At 37.7% G+C, this 13,376-nt stretch overlaps 1 protein-coding gene across 3 annotated transcripts in view; it reads right to left on the reverse strand.

The window, feature by feature from the left end:
* The window catches only part of Xpo4 (exportin 4), an 89,574-nt gene that overhangs the window by 71,524 nt on the left and 4,674 nt on the right, over positions 1-13,376 (reverse strand). For 2 of the 3 annotated variants that reach the window (XM_031362135.1, XM_031362136.1), the window contains exon 2: positions 2,746-2,851. In XM_031362135.1, the coding sequence (XP_031217995.1) occupies positions 2,746-2,851 (106 nt within the window). Of the gene's footprint in view, positions 1-2,745; positions 2,852-13,376 lie in introns of those variants that run through there. The other variant, XM_031362137.1, reaches the window with a different exon arrangement.

The raw sequence follows: 13,376 nt of genomic DNA on the forward strand, positions 1-13,376 counted from the left end.
CATTACCAATGACGATTTTCTAGATACAGCAGCAAGTTTACTAACCCAACTGAACACGCTGGCTTGTTTCATTTTGTGCTGGCTGCCTATGATGAGTGAGTAGAGCCCATCTCTCCCTGACAAAGCAAAGGATCACTACAGAGCTGACTTCAAATTAGTAATAAGCCAATCCCCTCATTCTTGGCTAATTCTTTAGCAAGAATTAAACTCAGGCTTGTTTGTCTTTTAAAATAAAACAAAACAAAACAAAACAAAAACATTTAACCCTAAAACACTAGTAAGTTCCTAAGTGCCAAAAACTTCTTAGGTGAAATAGTCTAAAGGTGCTCATGACAAAAAAACACAAGCATGCAATATGTCCATACATGTGCACACACAGAGACAGACAACTGTGTGTACAAGCACACACACACACACACACAAAGCAAAGAAGCAAAAACTAAGAGGGAAAGAGGGTAAGCAAAGAAAAGAAGTGAAATGAAAAATGCATAAAACTGAAGCCAGAAGAGAGGAAGTTTTAAGAGGACAGAAAAGGGAAGCATCAATGAGAAAACTTGCCCTTTATCAGAATATATTTCCCAGACATTCTACAAAATGACATATAATCCCTAAATAAGAATGTGAAAATTCTGAGTTGTGATTGACTGCCACTTGTATGAGAAGTCTTCTTAGAGGAATTTGCCCTTCAGTGCTGGTGGCAACTGAGTAAGGGGTTAAAAAAAGATTTTTGGTCAAGTTTAGATGCAAACATTAACGTAACCCAGAGCTTCGCAGTACACTCATGATAGTACATGTTGCTGCGTACTCCATCCTTCAAGCAGTTAACCGGTGAAACCCGAGCTGACTTTGAAAGCACAACTAGAATTAAGCACAACTAGAAACAGTAGTACTGCTCTTTACAGTGTCCAGACAAGCTCTGCCCTTATGAAAGCTACCATACATCATAAATACGCACACTGAGAAATGAGAGGGCTATAAGCAAATAAATGCTAATAAATGCTTATAACATAGTCGACAATCACAGCTGCATTCAACAGAAAGTCAGATGAAATGCTAGGGAATCCTAGATGAGGCAGGTGAGTTACCTGCCATTAAACTCAAACTCCAACTATTTTGCATTAATAGTTTAACACAGCAGTCTCTCAAATCTGTTAATTTGAAATAATTTCAGGGTAAAGATGAGGTGTTATTCCTTTTAAAGTCTTTAGGCTGATGTTTTAGTTCTTCCTTTTATTTAATATTAATTAAATATGCTGTGTGAGCAAAAGAACAATTGTCTTAGTAACAGAAACAAATGCATTCAAGTATAAAACTCAACCGTAAATCCATTAAAATAGCTTCATTCTGCATTGAAAAGGAGGTTTTTACAATTACTGCTTTAAAGGTAAGCTCTTCTGAGCAAGACAGCTACCTTCCTACTGCTGCTAGCTCCTGCCAGCCAAAACAGCCACGTATTTTAGATTATCATCTTAAAAATAATAATAATAGAAATAGTAAGTGGAGTAATGTAAGGTTATGTTTACTTTGTTGTCCACAAAATGCTTTTTATGCATGACAACATAGGCACTTCCCAAAACCTTAAGCTAGCTGTGCCCATGCCCATGCAGGCAAGTGGTATCATCATTTCCACTGCAAAATGGCAGAGGCTCAGAGAGGCTGGCTCTTCACGCTGACACTGTGCAGAAGCACCACTGGCAGCCAAATCACACAGTTCAACAAAGCTCTTTCCAAGACAACCTAAGACCACTCACTTTAAACGCCTGATATGTGAAACATTTTAGAAGACATGATCATCATTATAGCTTATTTCTGTACAGAAATCAAAGTACTTGGAAATATAGATAAACACTACCAAAATCATAAGAATAAATGACAGATGTTTTTAGTTCCTACCAAGTAATCAATTTTGTAGTCATAAACAAACTCAAAAAATTTAAAAACCTTAAGTATGAGCAATGAAGATACCTCCAACTAAACAAAAAGGCCAACAGTAATCAGGTTATAAAATAAAAACAATGCTGGTGTTGGTGGCACATCCCTTTAATCCTAGCACTCAGGAGGCAAAGGTCAGCCTGATCTACAGAACAAGCTGCAAGACATCCAGGGCTACACAGAAAAACCTTCCCTTGGAAAACAAAAACAAACAAACAAATAAACAAAATAAAATCTCCCCTTTTATTACAATCAAAAAGTACAGAAGAGGCAAATGGCAACATTATATACAACTCTCACAAAATGCCATCTTGGACAAGAGAACTGTCTTTCTTGTAACTGTTTTGTACGAAACCATTCCTGTATATGTTAGACATAAGGACTCACAAGTACAAATCACTCCTGTATTTGTCTACATTGATAACCTTCCCAAAAGTGACTAATTTGGCTAAGGAAGCTGAGTATAAACCAATTTTTAAAAAGAAAAAATGAAAAAGAACTAAAAGAGAAAAAATACAGACCTTCCCCTAAACAATCTTAATTTTCAAACAAGCATTAGGAAACTTAATTCCTATAATGATATGCCATTTGAAAACAGAAAACAAAAACAAAAACATGGTAGATCCTTCTCCCTAAGCTTCCTTTCTGGTTTCACAAAATACTTTAAATATACGAATTATACTAGAAAAATCCTTAGGGAAAATGACTAACCGCACAAACCTGCTTGTACTAAAAGGGATTTATAATAACTAACATTCAAGATAGGAAAAACAGCTCTGATTATGTGAAAATATTTTTAAAGTGAAAACTTACCCAAAATATGCCTGCAAACTGCAAATGGTGACTTGGACTTCCTAAATGACAGGAATATGTGCTCTGCGTGCTGGCGCTGCTCACTACTGACCATGGAAGGCGGTGCCTTGAGAGTAAAAACAAAGACAGAGCAACCAAATGAGAAAGCCACACAACACCAGTCCTTCCCCCACTGCAGAGAACAACTTTTCACTTTGGGGAGACAGAAGAAGGGTAAAACGTTTGCTAAAGTTTTTAAGGACAGAACTTCAAAGTAAATATGTAAAATACAGTTTCTAGAAAAAACAAAGATACAAGCTTTGCCTCAGAACTGTTTAAAGCTGCCTATAATTTAGAAAAGGAGATACTTAGATATACCAATTTTTAAAAAAATTAGGTAACCTCAACATTCTTTGCTTCAAAATCTACTAGTCAGGCTAGTTTAACAAATTTCAAATGCCAAAACTTTTCAGTGTGCAGAAATTGGATCCAAGTTACCAAAAATCTGTAAACATTAAAAGTTTGGAATTTAAAAAAAAAACAAAAAAAACTAAAAAACAAAAAACAGCAGTCCGGGCAGTGGTGGGGCACACCTTTAATCCCAGCACTTGGGAGGCAGAGGCAGGCGGATTTCTGAGTTCAAGGCCAGCCTGGTCTACAGAGTGAGTTCCAGGACAGCCGGGGCTATACAGAGAAACTCTATCTCGAAAGAAAAAAAAAAGTTTGGGATTCATGAACAATATATAAATTCTCTGAATAATAAATTCAATCAAAAATTTAAATTCCCTTTGGTGCAATAACTTGTCTTCCAAAGCTATTTCTTTACTGAAAAAGATTTAGCTAAAATATATTCCTATTACAAAGTTTATTTCTCTACTAAAAAAGACTTAGCTAAATATATCTCCATTACATGGTTTAATTATCTTTTAATACCTACGGGAAAGGGAAGAGATTGGGAAAGATAGTTTATTATTCCAACCAATATAATAAAAGACAACCATGTCAGATATGGTAGCGCATGCCTTGAAAGAAAGATCTAAGTTTGAGGCCAGCCTAGGACACATATTAACATAGTAAGACATTATCAAAAAGAAAAGAAGGGAAAAGAAAAGGGAAGAAAAAAAGAGAAAAAGGGAAGAAAGAGAAAATAAGAGTATAATTTTACCTATACCAAAGAATCTTAAAGACGGAACACATTTTTTCAACCAAGCAGACTAACATATTATGCAGTGTCAGTCTCTGACACTCTGCCTTGGATTCCTGTAGCTAAAGCCAGTGCAGATTATTCCTAAGGCTATAGCACCCTCTACAGCTCTCCAGAGAAAATAAAACTTTGTATTACAGAACTGACTTAAATTTTTTAGTATTTTAAATTAGATTTTAGTAACAAAATCCTGGGAGTAACTACACTACAAGTTTTTGTCCTGTCATCTGTAAACTCTTTATTCTCACTAGGATAAGAGAATTAGTTGTGTTTTTCAAGGTTTTCATACTTAACACTTCAGATTAGTAAACACCACCCACTCATAGGCTGTATATAGAAATCAACACTGGGTTACCTGGGCAGTCTAGATCATTTTTCCTCTCATTATCCTATGCTAGTTACACTATAAATAAAAACTCCCTCTACAGCTAATGGTGCAAAAATGCTCTGCTACTCACATATACTTTATAAAAAGTAAAGGTATGAATATATTAATGTACAGTATATTACTTAAACATTATTATTTAAGTACCTATTTAGATATTATCCACATGAAACCACTAGGTCAACATATTTGGCAGGGAGGAATTTACTTTAGATTCGTAAATCCAAAACCGCAAATTCTTTCTTGAAAGAAAGCTGTTGTTCTGTGCACTTGTCGTCCAGGCACTTGCCAGGCTAAGACAGAAAGATAACTTGAGTGCAAGAGGTCAAAAGCAGCCTGGGTACTAGAAGTATATGCAGTCTCAACAACTGTAAAAGTGCTTTAAAATGATTTGGCAATGATTTCCAAACAGCAAGTTATCTCCATCAGAAAATTCCAAAAAAGCTTGAGATAGTTCCATGGATAAGAGCACTTGCTATGCAATCATGAAGACCTGAGTTCAAATCCCCAGAATCCATGTAAAAATTGAGCATGACTACACATACCTGTAACTTCAGTATGGGAATGAAAAGAGGGGTGGGGAGCAGATCCTGGGAGCTTCCCATCAGCCAGCCTAGCTGGAGCAGTGAGTTTTAGGCTCAGCATCTTAAGATAGTAAGTGAGAGAGCAATAGAAAACACTCAGAAAAGGAGAGAGGGAAGGAAACCAGGAAACAGAACAAGTTAGGAGTAAAAAAGCACACTGTATGTGTGTGTGTGTGCATGCGCGCATGTGCGCTTGAATTAAATTCAAGGTGTGCACATGATAAATATACATTTTTTTCTCCTCAAAGTTCTCCAAGTAGTCCTGACCTAATATGCCCCACCCACACTTGCCAAAGTTCTTTCCATCAGAAATCCCAACTCATCCTCTAAAAATCATCTTCCCTTGCTTCATCATCCTTCTCTCTCTAAGTACAATCTCCTTCTCTGTGTACCAATTACCAAACTCTCCACAAACACTGTTCCCTTCTCTCCTCTGCCTTGTTAGGTTTCTGGCTCCAGGGACTCTGTTCTACTCACCTCTAAGTCCCTAGAACCTACCACATACAAAACAGCGGCACTTACTGAAAAGGGGACTTAGCATTGAGAAATTCTTAGTATTGCAAGCATTATTACAAGGGACAGTGGAAGAAAGCAGCTATAATCACCCTCATCTGACAACTTTGAGGAAGATTCAATGGTCCACCTCCCACCACCACCCCACACCCATACTCTAAGCTTCACCTTCCTGTAGTTCTTCACTTACCTACAAATGAATTGTAATCTAGAAACACACACACACACAATATTTCAGAAATAAGCACTTCATAAACTCTGAACTATGTGTTAGTCTGAGTTATAGTGTGATGGATTCTGGTGCCATACCCTTCCATCCAGTCAGAGATGCAAAATCATCTTTGCCTAGCACATGCACTATCTACTCATTAGTCTCCTGGCAGTCATCCTGGCAATCAGACCAAATGTCACAGTAGCCAGTGTTTATGTTCAAGCAAAATTTATTTTCCTGAACAATGAGTCCAAAACACAAAAGCAATGTTATGATGTTAGCAATTTTAAGACAGCACACTTTCATAACTTCTCTATCTTATTATAATTATTACTGCTTATTTCTGGACCTAATTTATAAAGTACACTTCACCATAGATAGGATTATGTGAGGGAAACAATACAGGAAGAACTAATAGTAACTACAGATTTTAGAAATTCACTGACTATCCTAGAATGTACCTCTTGCAGACAAGAGAAACTAATGCATGTTGCCTCTGTGTTTCACAAGGAAACTAAGCTACAGAGAGTGTCATTAATATGCTCAGGGATACACTAAAGTAGGAATATGAACTAGGAATCAAATCCAGGCAGTATGACCAAAGGATTCTCACTGAACAAAGTCCTTAGACAGCTTAAAGTAGAAGAGCGGATCTCCCTTAAGTCTTTCTCAAGGACGCAACTCAGACCCGGGATGTTTTAAATGGCCTGTAAAGCTTAGTAAAGAATGATAACAAGAGACCTTTTAGCAGCTATTTACTTACTCTCATTGACAACAACAGTAAAAACTCACACTTCATATTTGGAATAAAAGGTATCAGATGTGGAAGCAATGGGAGATGGAAGCAGAGATCAGTGATAGGCAAGAGACTAATCTTAGGATGTTCAGGAAAATAAAGGCCAAGATAGGAGAAAACTGAGTGTGTTCGAATACAGGCTACCAGAAAACCCAGAGCTCACAAAACCCAACACAAAAAGATTGACATTTCTTTCCCCAACTTCACCATCCCACCAGCACAGACAAGCAGTTATCAGTTTACAAAATCTGGCAAAAACCAACCGTGACTCAAAGAATTCTGGAGATTACTTATTAATGCAGGGGTAGTAAAATGACATTCATAGTGTTTTAGTGTACTCAATATGTATGGGGGCATTCAAAGTCTTTGAATGGTTTCTATTCAAATGTATTGACATGGAATATACTTAGCACCATCCAGAGCTAGGAATGCATTTACATGATTCCACAAGACAAAGCAGTAATCAATCACAGAGTTCATAAGCCCTGCATCCACCAATTCATTCTAATTGCTACTACTACCATGCTGCTAAGCCTTCCTTTAGAACAGCCACCAATTCCAAACCCCATGCTATAGACCTTCCACTCTTTACCTAGGAAGCAATGAATGTGTTCTAAACTTAAGTAACAGTCATAACATTATAAACAATCATTATAAAACTGTTAGGCAGAATGCCAAATTCTTTTCACATATTATTCATTAATTCCAGAAACATTCTTGTAGGAGTTATCTTCCTTCTTTTAAATGGAGAAACTAAGATTTAGAAATTGTTAAATCCCTATGGTTGCCAAGTTAGTAAGAATCCTAACCAGAATTTGACCTCAAATACACACAACATTCAAAGTTATCCCAGGGCTGGGTGGTGGTGGTAAATGCCTTTAATCCCAGCATTAGGGAGGCAGAGGCAAGTCAGTCTCTGAACTCGAGGCCAGCCTGGTCTACAGAGTGAGTTCTAGGACAGCCAGAGCTACCCAGAAAAACCTTGTCTCCGGAAAAAAAAAACAAAAAAACAAAAAAACTGGATCTTTATATATATTGTACGAAGTAATAAGTTCACTTTTTATATAGGAGAATTTAAGATTTAAAACTTAAACACAAAACTTTAATAAAATGTTAAGAAGAAAATCAGGTTTGTCAGAGCAGTGAAAAGACTTCTTAAACAGTTTTATTTTTTTTTAAACTTTTATTCCCTGTTTTATTTAATTTTGTAAGACTTATTTCGATTGTAATTATGTCTCTGAGTGGATGTGCATGTGAGTACAAGTGCCCTTGGAAGCCAGAAGTATGGGATCCCTAGTGCTGGAGTTAAAGGAGTGACTCACTCAACATGGGTGCTGGGACCTGAAGTTAGGTCATCTTCAAGAGCAGTGCCTACTCTTAGGCACTCAGCTACATCTCCAGTCCCATTCATTACCCTACTGCAGTTGAAAAACAAGACACTAGGGCTAGCTAACTTGCTAAATATCACGGACCATCATTATTAGAACAAAAGAAAACAACAACAACAACAAATATTCTAGATCCTTTATTATACTGCCTTTCAATTCCCATGACTTCAATAACTTTTCAACTTGTATTTTCACACGCATGCACAATACACACACAGTATGACTTCTCTATGATAACACCTGACAGGTGAAAGTAAATAATTTCATAATTAAACATGGATGTATTATAGATTACAATAAAGTTTTTATTAATTTTTAAGATGAACATTGAAAAAAAAAGTCTAAGCCTGTTTATGTTACACACACACACACACACACACACACACACACACACACACACACACATATATACAGAGTCATTTCTCCATCAATTATTTTGGCATTAAAAAAACTAAAATTAATATATTCCTCACGCCAACCTTGTTCAGAATCTCAGCACCTTCCACAACTCCTAAGCCCCACCACTGTGCAAACTCAAGGTAATTAAGGCGGCACAGAGGGCTTAGCACAGGCCACAGCTGCCTATTCTCTCTGGGTCACAACATGCTACTTACTCTCTTTTGCATTTAATTATGCATTTTCTTCATTCAATATATCCTAAAGCAACTACTCTAAGACAAACCTTGTGCCAGATGCTAGGCATGAACTATCACAGAAAAGCAAGCAAAGTCCCAAACTAAATATATTAAGAATCTAACAAGGGAGACCATGATTGATCAAATAACATACAGGCAGTTCTGAATGTAGGTCAGTACAGAACAGGTAAGTCTTATCTTCCAGGTCAACAAAGGCTTCCCTGAAAAGTGAAGAACACTCTTTAGGCAGAATGAATTGTTTATGAAATGCCTTGTGTTAGGATGGAAAACAGCAAGAAGAACTAAGAAAACTGGAGTGGCTGGACGGTGGTGGCGCACGCCTTTACTCCCAGCACTTAGGAGGCAGAGGAGGCTGATTTCTGAGTTCGAGGCCAACCTGGTCTACAGAGTGAGTTTCAGGACAGCCAGGGCTACACAGAGAAACTCTGTCTCTAAAAACCAAAGAGAGAGAGAGAGAGAGAGAGAGAGGAGAGAGAGAGAGAGAGAGAGAGAACAGGAATGGCCACAGAGATTCACAGAGGGAGAAGTATTCTAAGCTTGGCAAGCCAGTAACTTATTTAAAGCCTGCTGTTGCCCTTTGGAAGAAAAATAGGTCTGTTCAAACCTGAGTAGTCTGTCTCCAGAGTCTCCCACAGCACTATCTGCCTTCCCTTACAGCATCTGCTCAAATATTTCTACCTCAAATGACTATCAAATGCACACGATGTGACCCTCCATAAGCTTGATGCTGCAGGACGAAAGTGAGTTAGCAATTCACACAACCCCTAATGCTGCAGGGGCTTTCTGCTAGCTACAGCAGTCAGCAACAGTCACACTGTGTATCACTGCATGCTTAGAAATGATACCAAAGCAACGGGGGCCACAAACAAGCCTCAGTCTAGACCAAAATAAACAACTACAGGAACTAAGAAATAGAATGTTAACTAGGCAAAAGTCAGAGAGGGGCATCTTAAGTCAACTGAACAGAGAGAGACAAGTAAGGCTCTGAAAGACAGCCAATCAACGGTGAGGATGGATGGCTCAGTAATGAAGAGCCAAGCAGGCTTCAGGGACAGGCATTCTATACAGTCACACAGGATCCCAATCTCAAAAGGGCATCACTATGGCTGTCCTGAAGTGCTTAGGAACGTGTGTTTTCTAGGCAAAGCCTAACAGACAATAAGATATGTGTGAACTGTGAAGACAGAATGGGGATCAACCACATATGTACACACTTCTGGGTAAACTGGGGCACCAAGGTCCCTCGGGTGGCTGAGGTGAGACCTAGGCTTGACTGGCAGCAGTGACATGCTAGGATACTTCATACGCAGACTATGCAGGAACCTACAGTGGGAAACCATCTTGCCTATCTATCACCAGAGCCTAACCCTAAACCCTAACCCTAATTACAACCTGAGTCCCATGTACAGAAACTGTCAGAACAAAGAGAATTAATCACTTCAAGAAATAACTAGAATTCTTCAGTTTACAAACACTGGTTTTGAGTTTCCACCAAAAAAAGCAAGTAACTAAAAGCTTAGAAATAGAGAAATTAGGGGCTGGAGAGATGGCTCAGCGGGTAAGAGCACTGACTGCTCTTCGGAAGGTCATGAGTTCAAATCCCAGCAACCACATGGTGGCTCACAACCACCCATAATGAAATCTGACGCCCCCTTCTTGTGTGCCTGAAGACAACTACAGTGTACTCATTTATAATTAAAAAAAAAGAAATAGAGAAATTAGTTTTAATTTTATTTAAACTTTTATTTAAAAATAAAATTTTTTAAAATTATTTAAAATTAAATTTTATTTAATTTTATTTAAAATTTAATTTTATTTAATTTAATTTAAACGCAGGGCCTGATGCACAATGGGCAAGAGCTCTACCACTGCAGCTATCCCACCTGACTAAGGTGGGATTTTAATACACTTTCCATGACCTAATTTCTAATGAGGAAGAAGTTCAAAGTTATTTTCTCATAATTAAAGGTAAAACAGCAAGATGCATAATCAATCACTTTAAATTCTATAACTCATGAAGTGACTCTTTTAAGAATGTACTGCATGGCTTCTACCAATAACTATCAAAAGAAAAACAGAAATAATATGATGTACATTTACATCTAAATTCAAACTTACATAAGACTGATTTGTATAGTTAAAAAATATTTAAAAATCTGCAAGAATCATCAAATCATTAAATGTACTTAATACTTCAAAATAATTAACTAGAAAACTACTCCAATGTTATTAACTTTAAAATACAGCAGCTGTAGTAATAGATGCATCAACAGAAGTATCTTTCTAAAAGAAAAAAACTGCAGTCTTATATTTAGCAAGAGCCACTGATGTCACTTTCAACTCTACTGGTTGAAGATGAACTTGCAAAAAGAATTTTGAAAACAACACATGGCACACACATCTCTAGAGTTCAAGGTCAGCCTGGTCTACACTCCAGGCCAGCCAGGAAGATCTTATCTCAAAAGAAAACAACAACAACACAAATTACAACCAAAAAAAATTAACACATTTATAGAAAGTCATGAATAATCAAGACATCATATCAACTATATTCTACAAAAATCATGAGGCCTGGAGAGATGCCCCAGTGTAAAGAAGCACTGGCTGCTCTTCTGAAGGACCCAGGTTCAATTCTCAATATCCACATAGTGGCTCACAGCCTTATGTAAAGTAAACTCCAGTTCCAGAGAATCTGACACTCTTTTCTGACCTCAGAATGCAAATGGTGCATAGACATACATATAGGCAAAACACCCATACACATAAAGTTAATAGTAATTATTTTTTAAACATTATGATACCAAAATACTATGTCCTGTGACTTATCTTCCTCACAAATTACTATTACATATATGTGCACAGTGTGTATTCGTTTATGCAAGGTGGTCTGTGGAGACTAGAGGATGGTGTTCTCTTACTGCTTTCCATCTTGTCCTGTTTGAGACAAGTATCTTTTTAAACCCAGAGCTCCTCTACTGTTGAAACTGGCTGGGCAGCAAGCTCCACGGACTGCTTGTCTGTGTCTCCCCAGTGCTAAGTTACAGACATGAACTTCTGCATCTGCCTTCTGGGAAACTGAATGGAGGTCCTCATGCTTGCCCAGTATGTACTTCACCAACTAGGCCACCCCTGCCACCTGCTTTATAATAAAATATTTAACAAGAAAATGCTTTGTATTTTACAACTTTCAGCAGTACTTTCAATCTCCTTTTTAACATTTTCATTTGCACTGGGCCTTGCAAGATTATGTAGCCAGCCCTGGTAGAAAAAGATGACTCTTGGTGGGAACAGCTTCATAGCTGGAATGTAAAGTAGGGCCAAGAACTCTGCTGAGCTTTCAGATCTAAACAGTTTCAGCCATTAAAGACCAAGAAATAGAATGAAATACTGTCTATTTAATCAGGACTTCTCTACAGAAGACAAGAGAATCTGGGATTTTTATAGTCACCTCAAGACTTACTGTACAGTCTAAACTTTGAAAGGCTCTACTCTGAAATACTGTTATTTAGAGTTGACCTAACTTTTCTCACAATTACAACTGAACAGAGAATAAGTACCTATTGCCTATTAACTTTTCCTCACTTGAAAGGCATTGTCTCTTTATTTGTTGACAAAATAGTTACACAAATCTGTGGAAACAGAATAACCTGACCTACAAATGCAACACAACAAATCCAGCCTTAGTATAAACTATGATACACTTGTAATTTTCTTTAAAAGACCTTGATTTGAACATAATATATATGTACACATATTCATGTATCTAAACACCTGGTTCCCCACTCCAAAAAAATACATACAATTATCAACTAAAAAAATTAATTCTTGGGGCTAAAGAGATGGTACAGCAGTTAAGAGCATGTACTGCTCTTGCAAGGGAACTGAATTCAAGATTTATTTATGATTCAAGAAATTTTTTTAAGACTTATTTTTTTATTATATGTATGTACACTATAGCTGTCTTCAGACACACAAGAAGAGGGCGTCAGATCTCATTACAGATGGTTGTGAGCCACCATGTGGTTGTGGGATTTTGGCCTTTGGAAGAGCAGTCAATGCTCCTAACCGCTGAGCCATCTCTTCAGCCCCTCAAGAAATGTTTTATGCCAGGTAGTGGTGGCACGCCTTTAATCCCAGCTTGGGAGGCAGAGGTAGGCGGATCTCTGAGTTGGAGGCCAGCCTGGTCTACAGAATGAGTTCCAGGACAGCCAGGACTACACAGAAACCTGCCCCCCACAAAAAAAATGTGGGCTGGTTAGATGGCTCAGTAGGTAAGAGCACTAACTGTTCTTCTGAAGGTCCTGAGTTCAAATCCCAGCAACCACATGGTAGCTCATAACCACCAGTAATGAGATCTGACGCCCTCCTCTGGTGTGTCTGAAGACAGCAACAGTATACTTATTTATAGTAATAAATAAATCTTAAAAAGGGGGCTGGTAAGATGGCTCAGCGGGTAAGAGCACCAACTCCGAAGGTCCTGAGTTCAAATCCCAGCAACCACATGGTGACTCACAACCACCCATATATGAGACCTGACGCCCTCTTATGGTATGTCGGAAGACAGCTATAATGTACTTATAATAATAAATAAATAAATCATTGGGCCTGAGAGAGCGGGGCCAACCAGAGCAGCAGAGGTCCTAAAAGTCAATTCCCAACAACCAGATGAAGGCTCACAACCATCTGTATAGCTACAGTGTGTATTCATATGCATAAAATAAATAAGTCTTTTTAAAAAATCTAAAAAAAGAATGTTTTATACTATAAAGTTTATAAGATTATGTATTAAGACAGAAATTGAAGGTTCTTGTCACATCAATCACATTCCACTGTCATTCTGAACAATTTAGTGCAGACCTTCCAGTGTTCTTCTATGGAGACCCAAATATATGCATATAGTCATGGTCATCTTCCT

This window comes from Mastomys coucha, unplaced genomic scaffold (genome assembly GCF_008632895.1).
Source record: "Mastomys coucha isolate ucsf_1 unplaced genomic scaffold, UCSF_Mcou_1 pScaffold9, whole genome shotgun sequence".
Taxonomy (NCBI): Eukaryota; Metazoa; Chordata; class Mammalia; order Rodentia; family Muridae; genus Mastomys; species Mastomys coucha.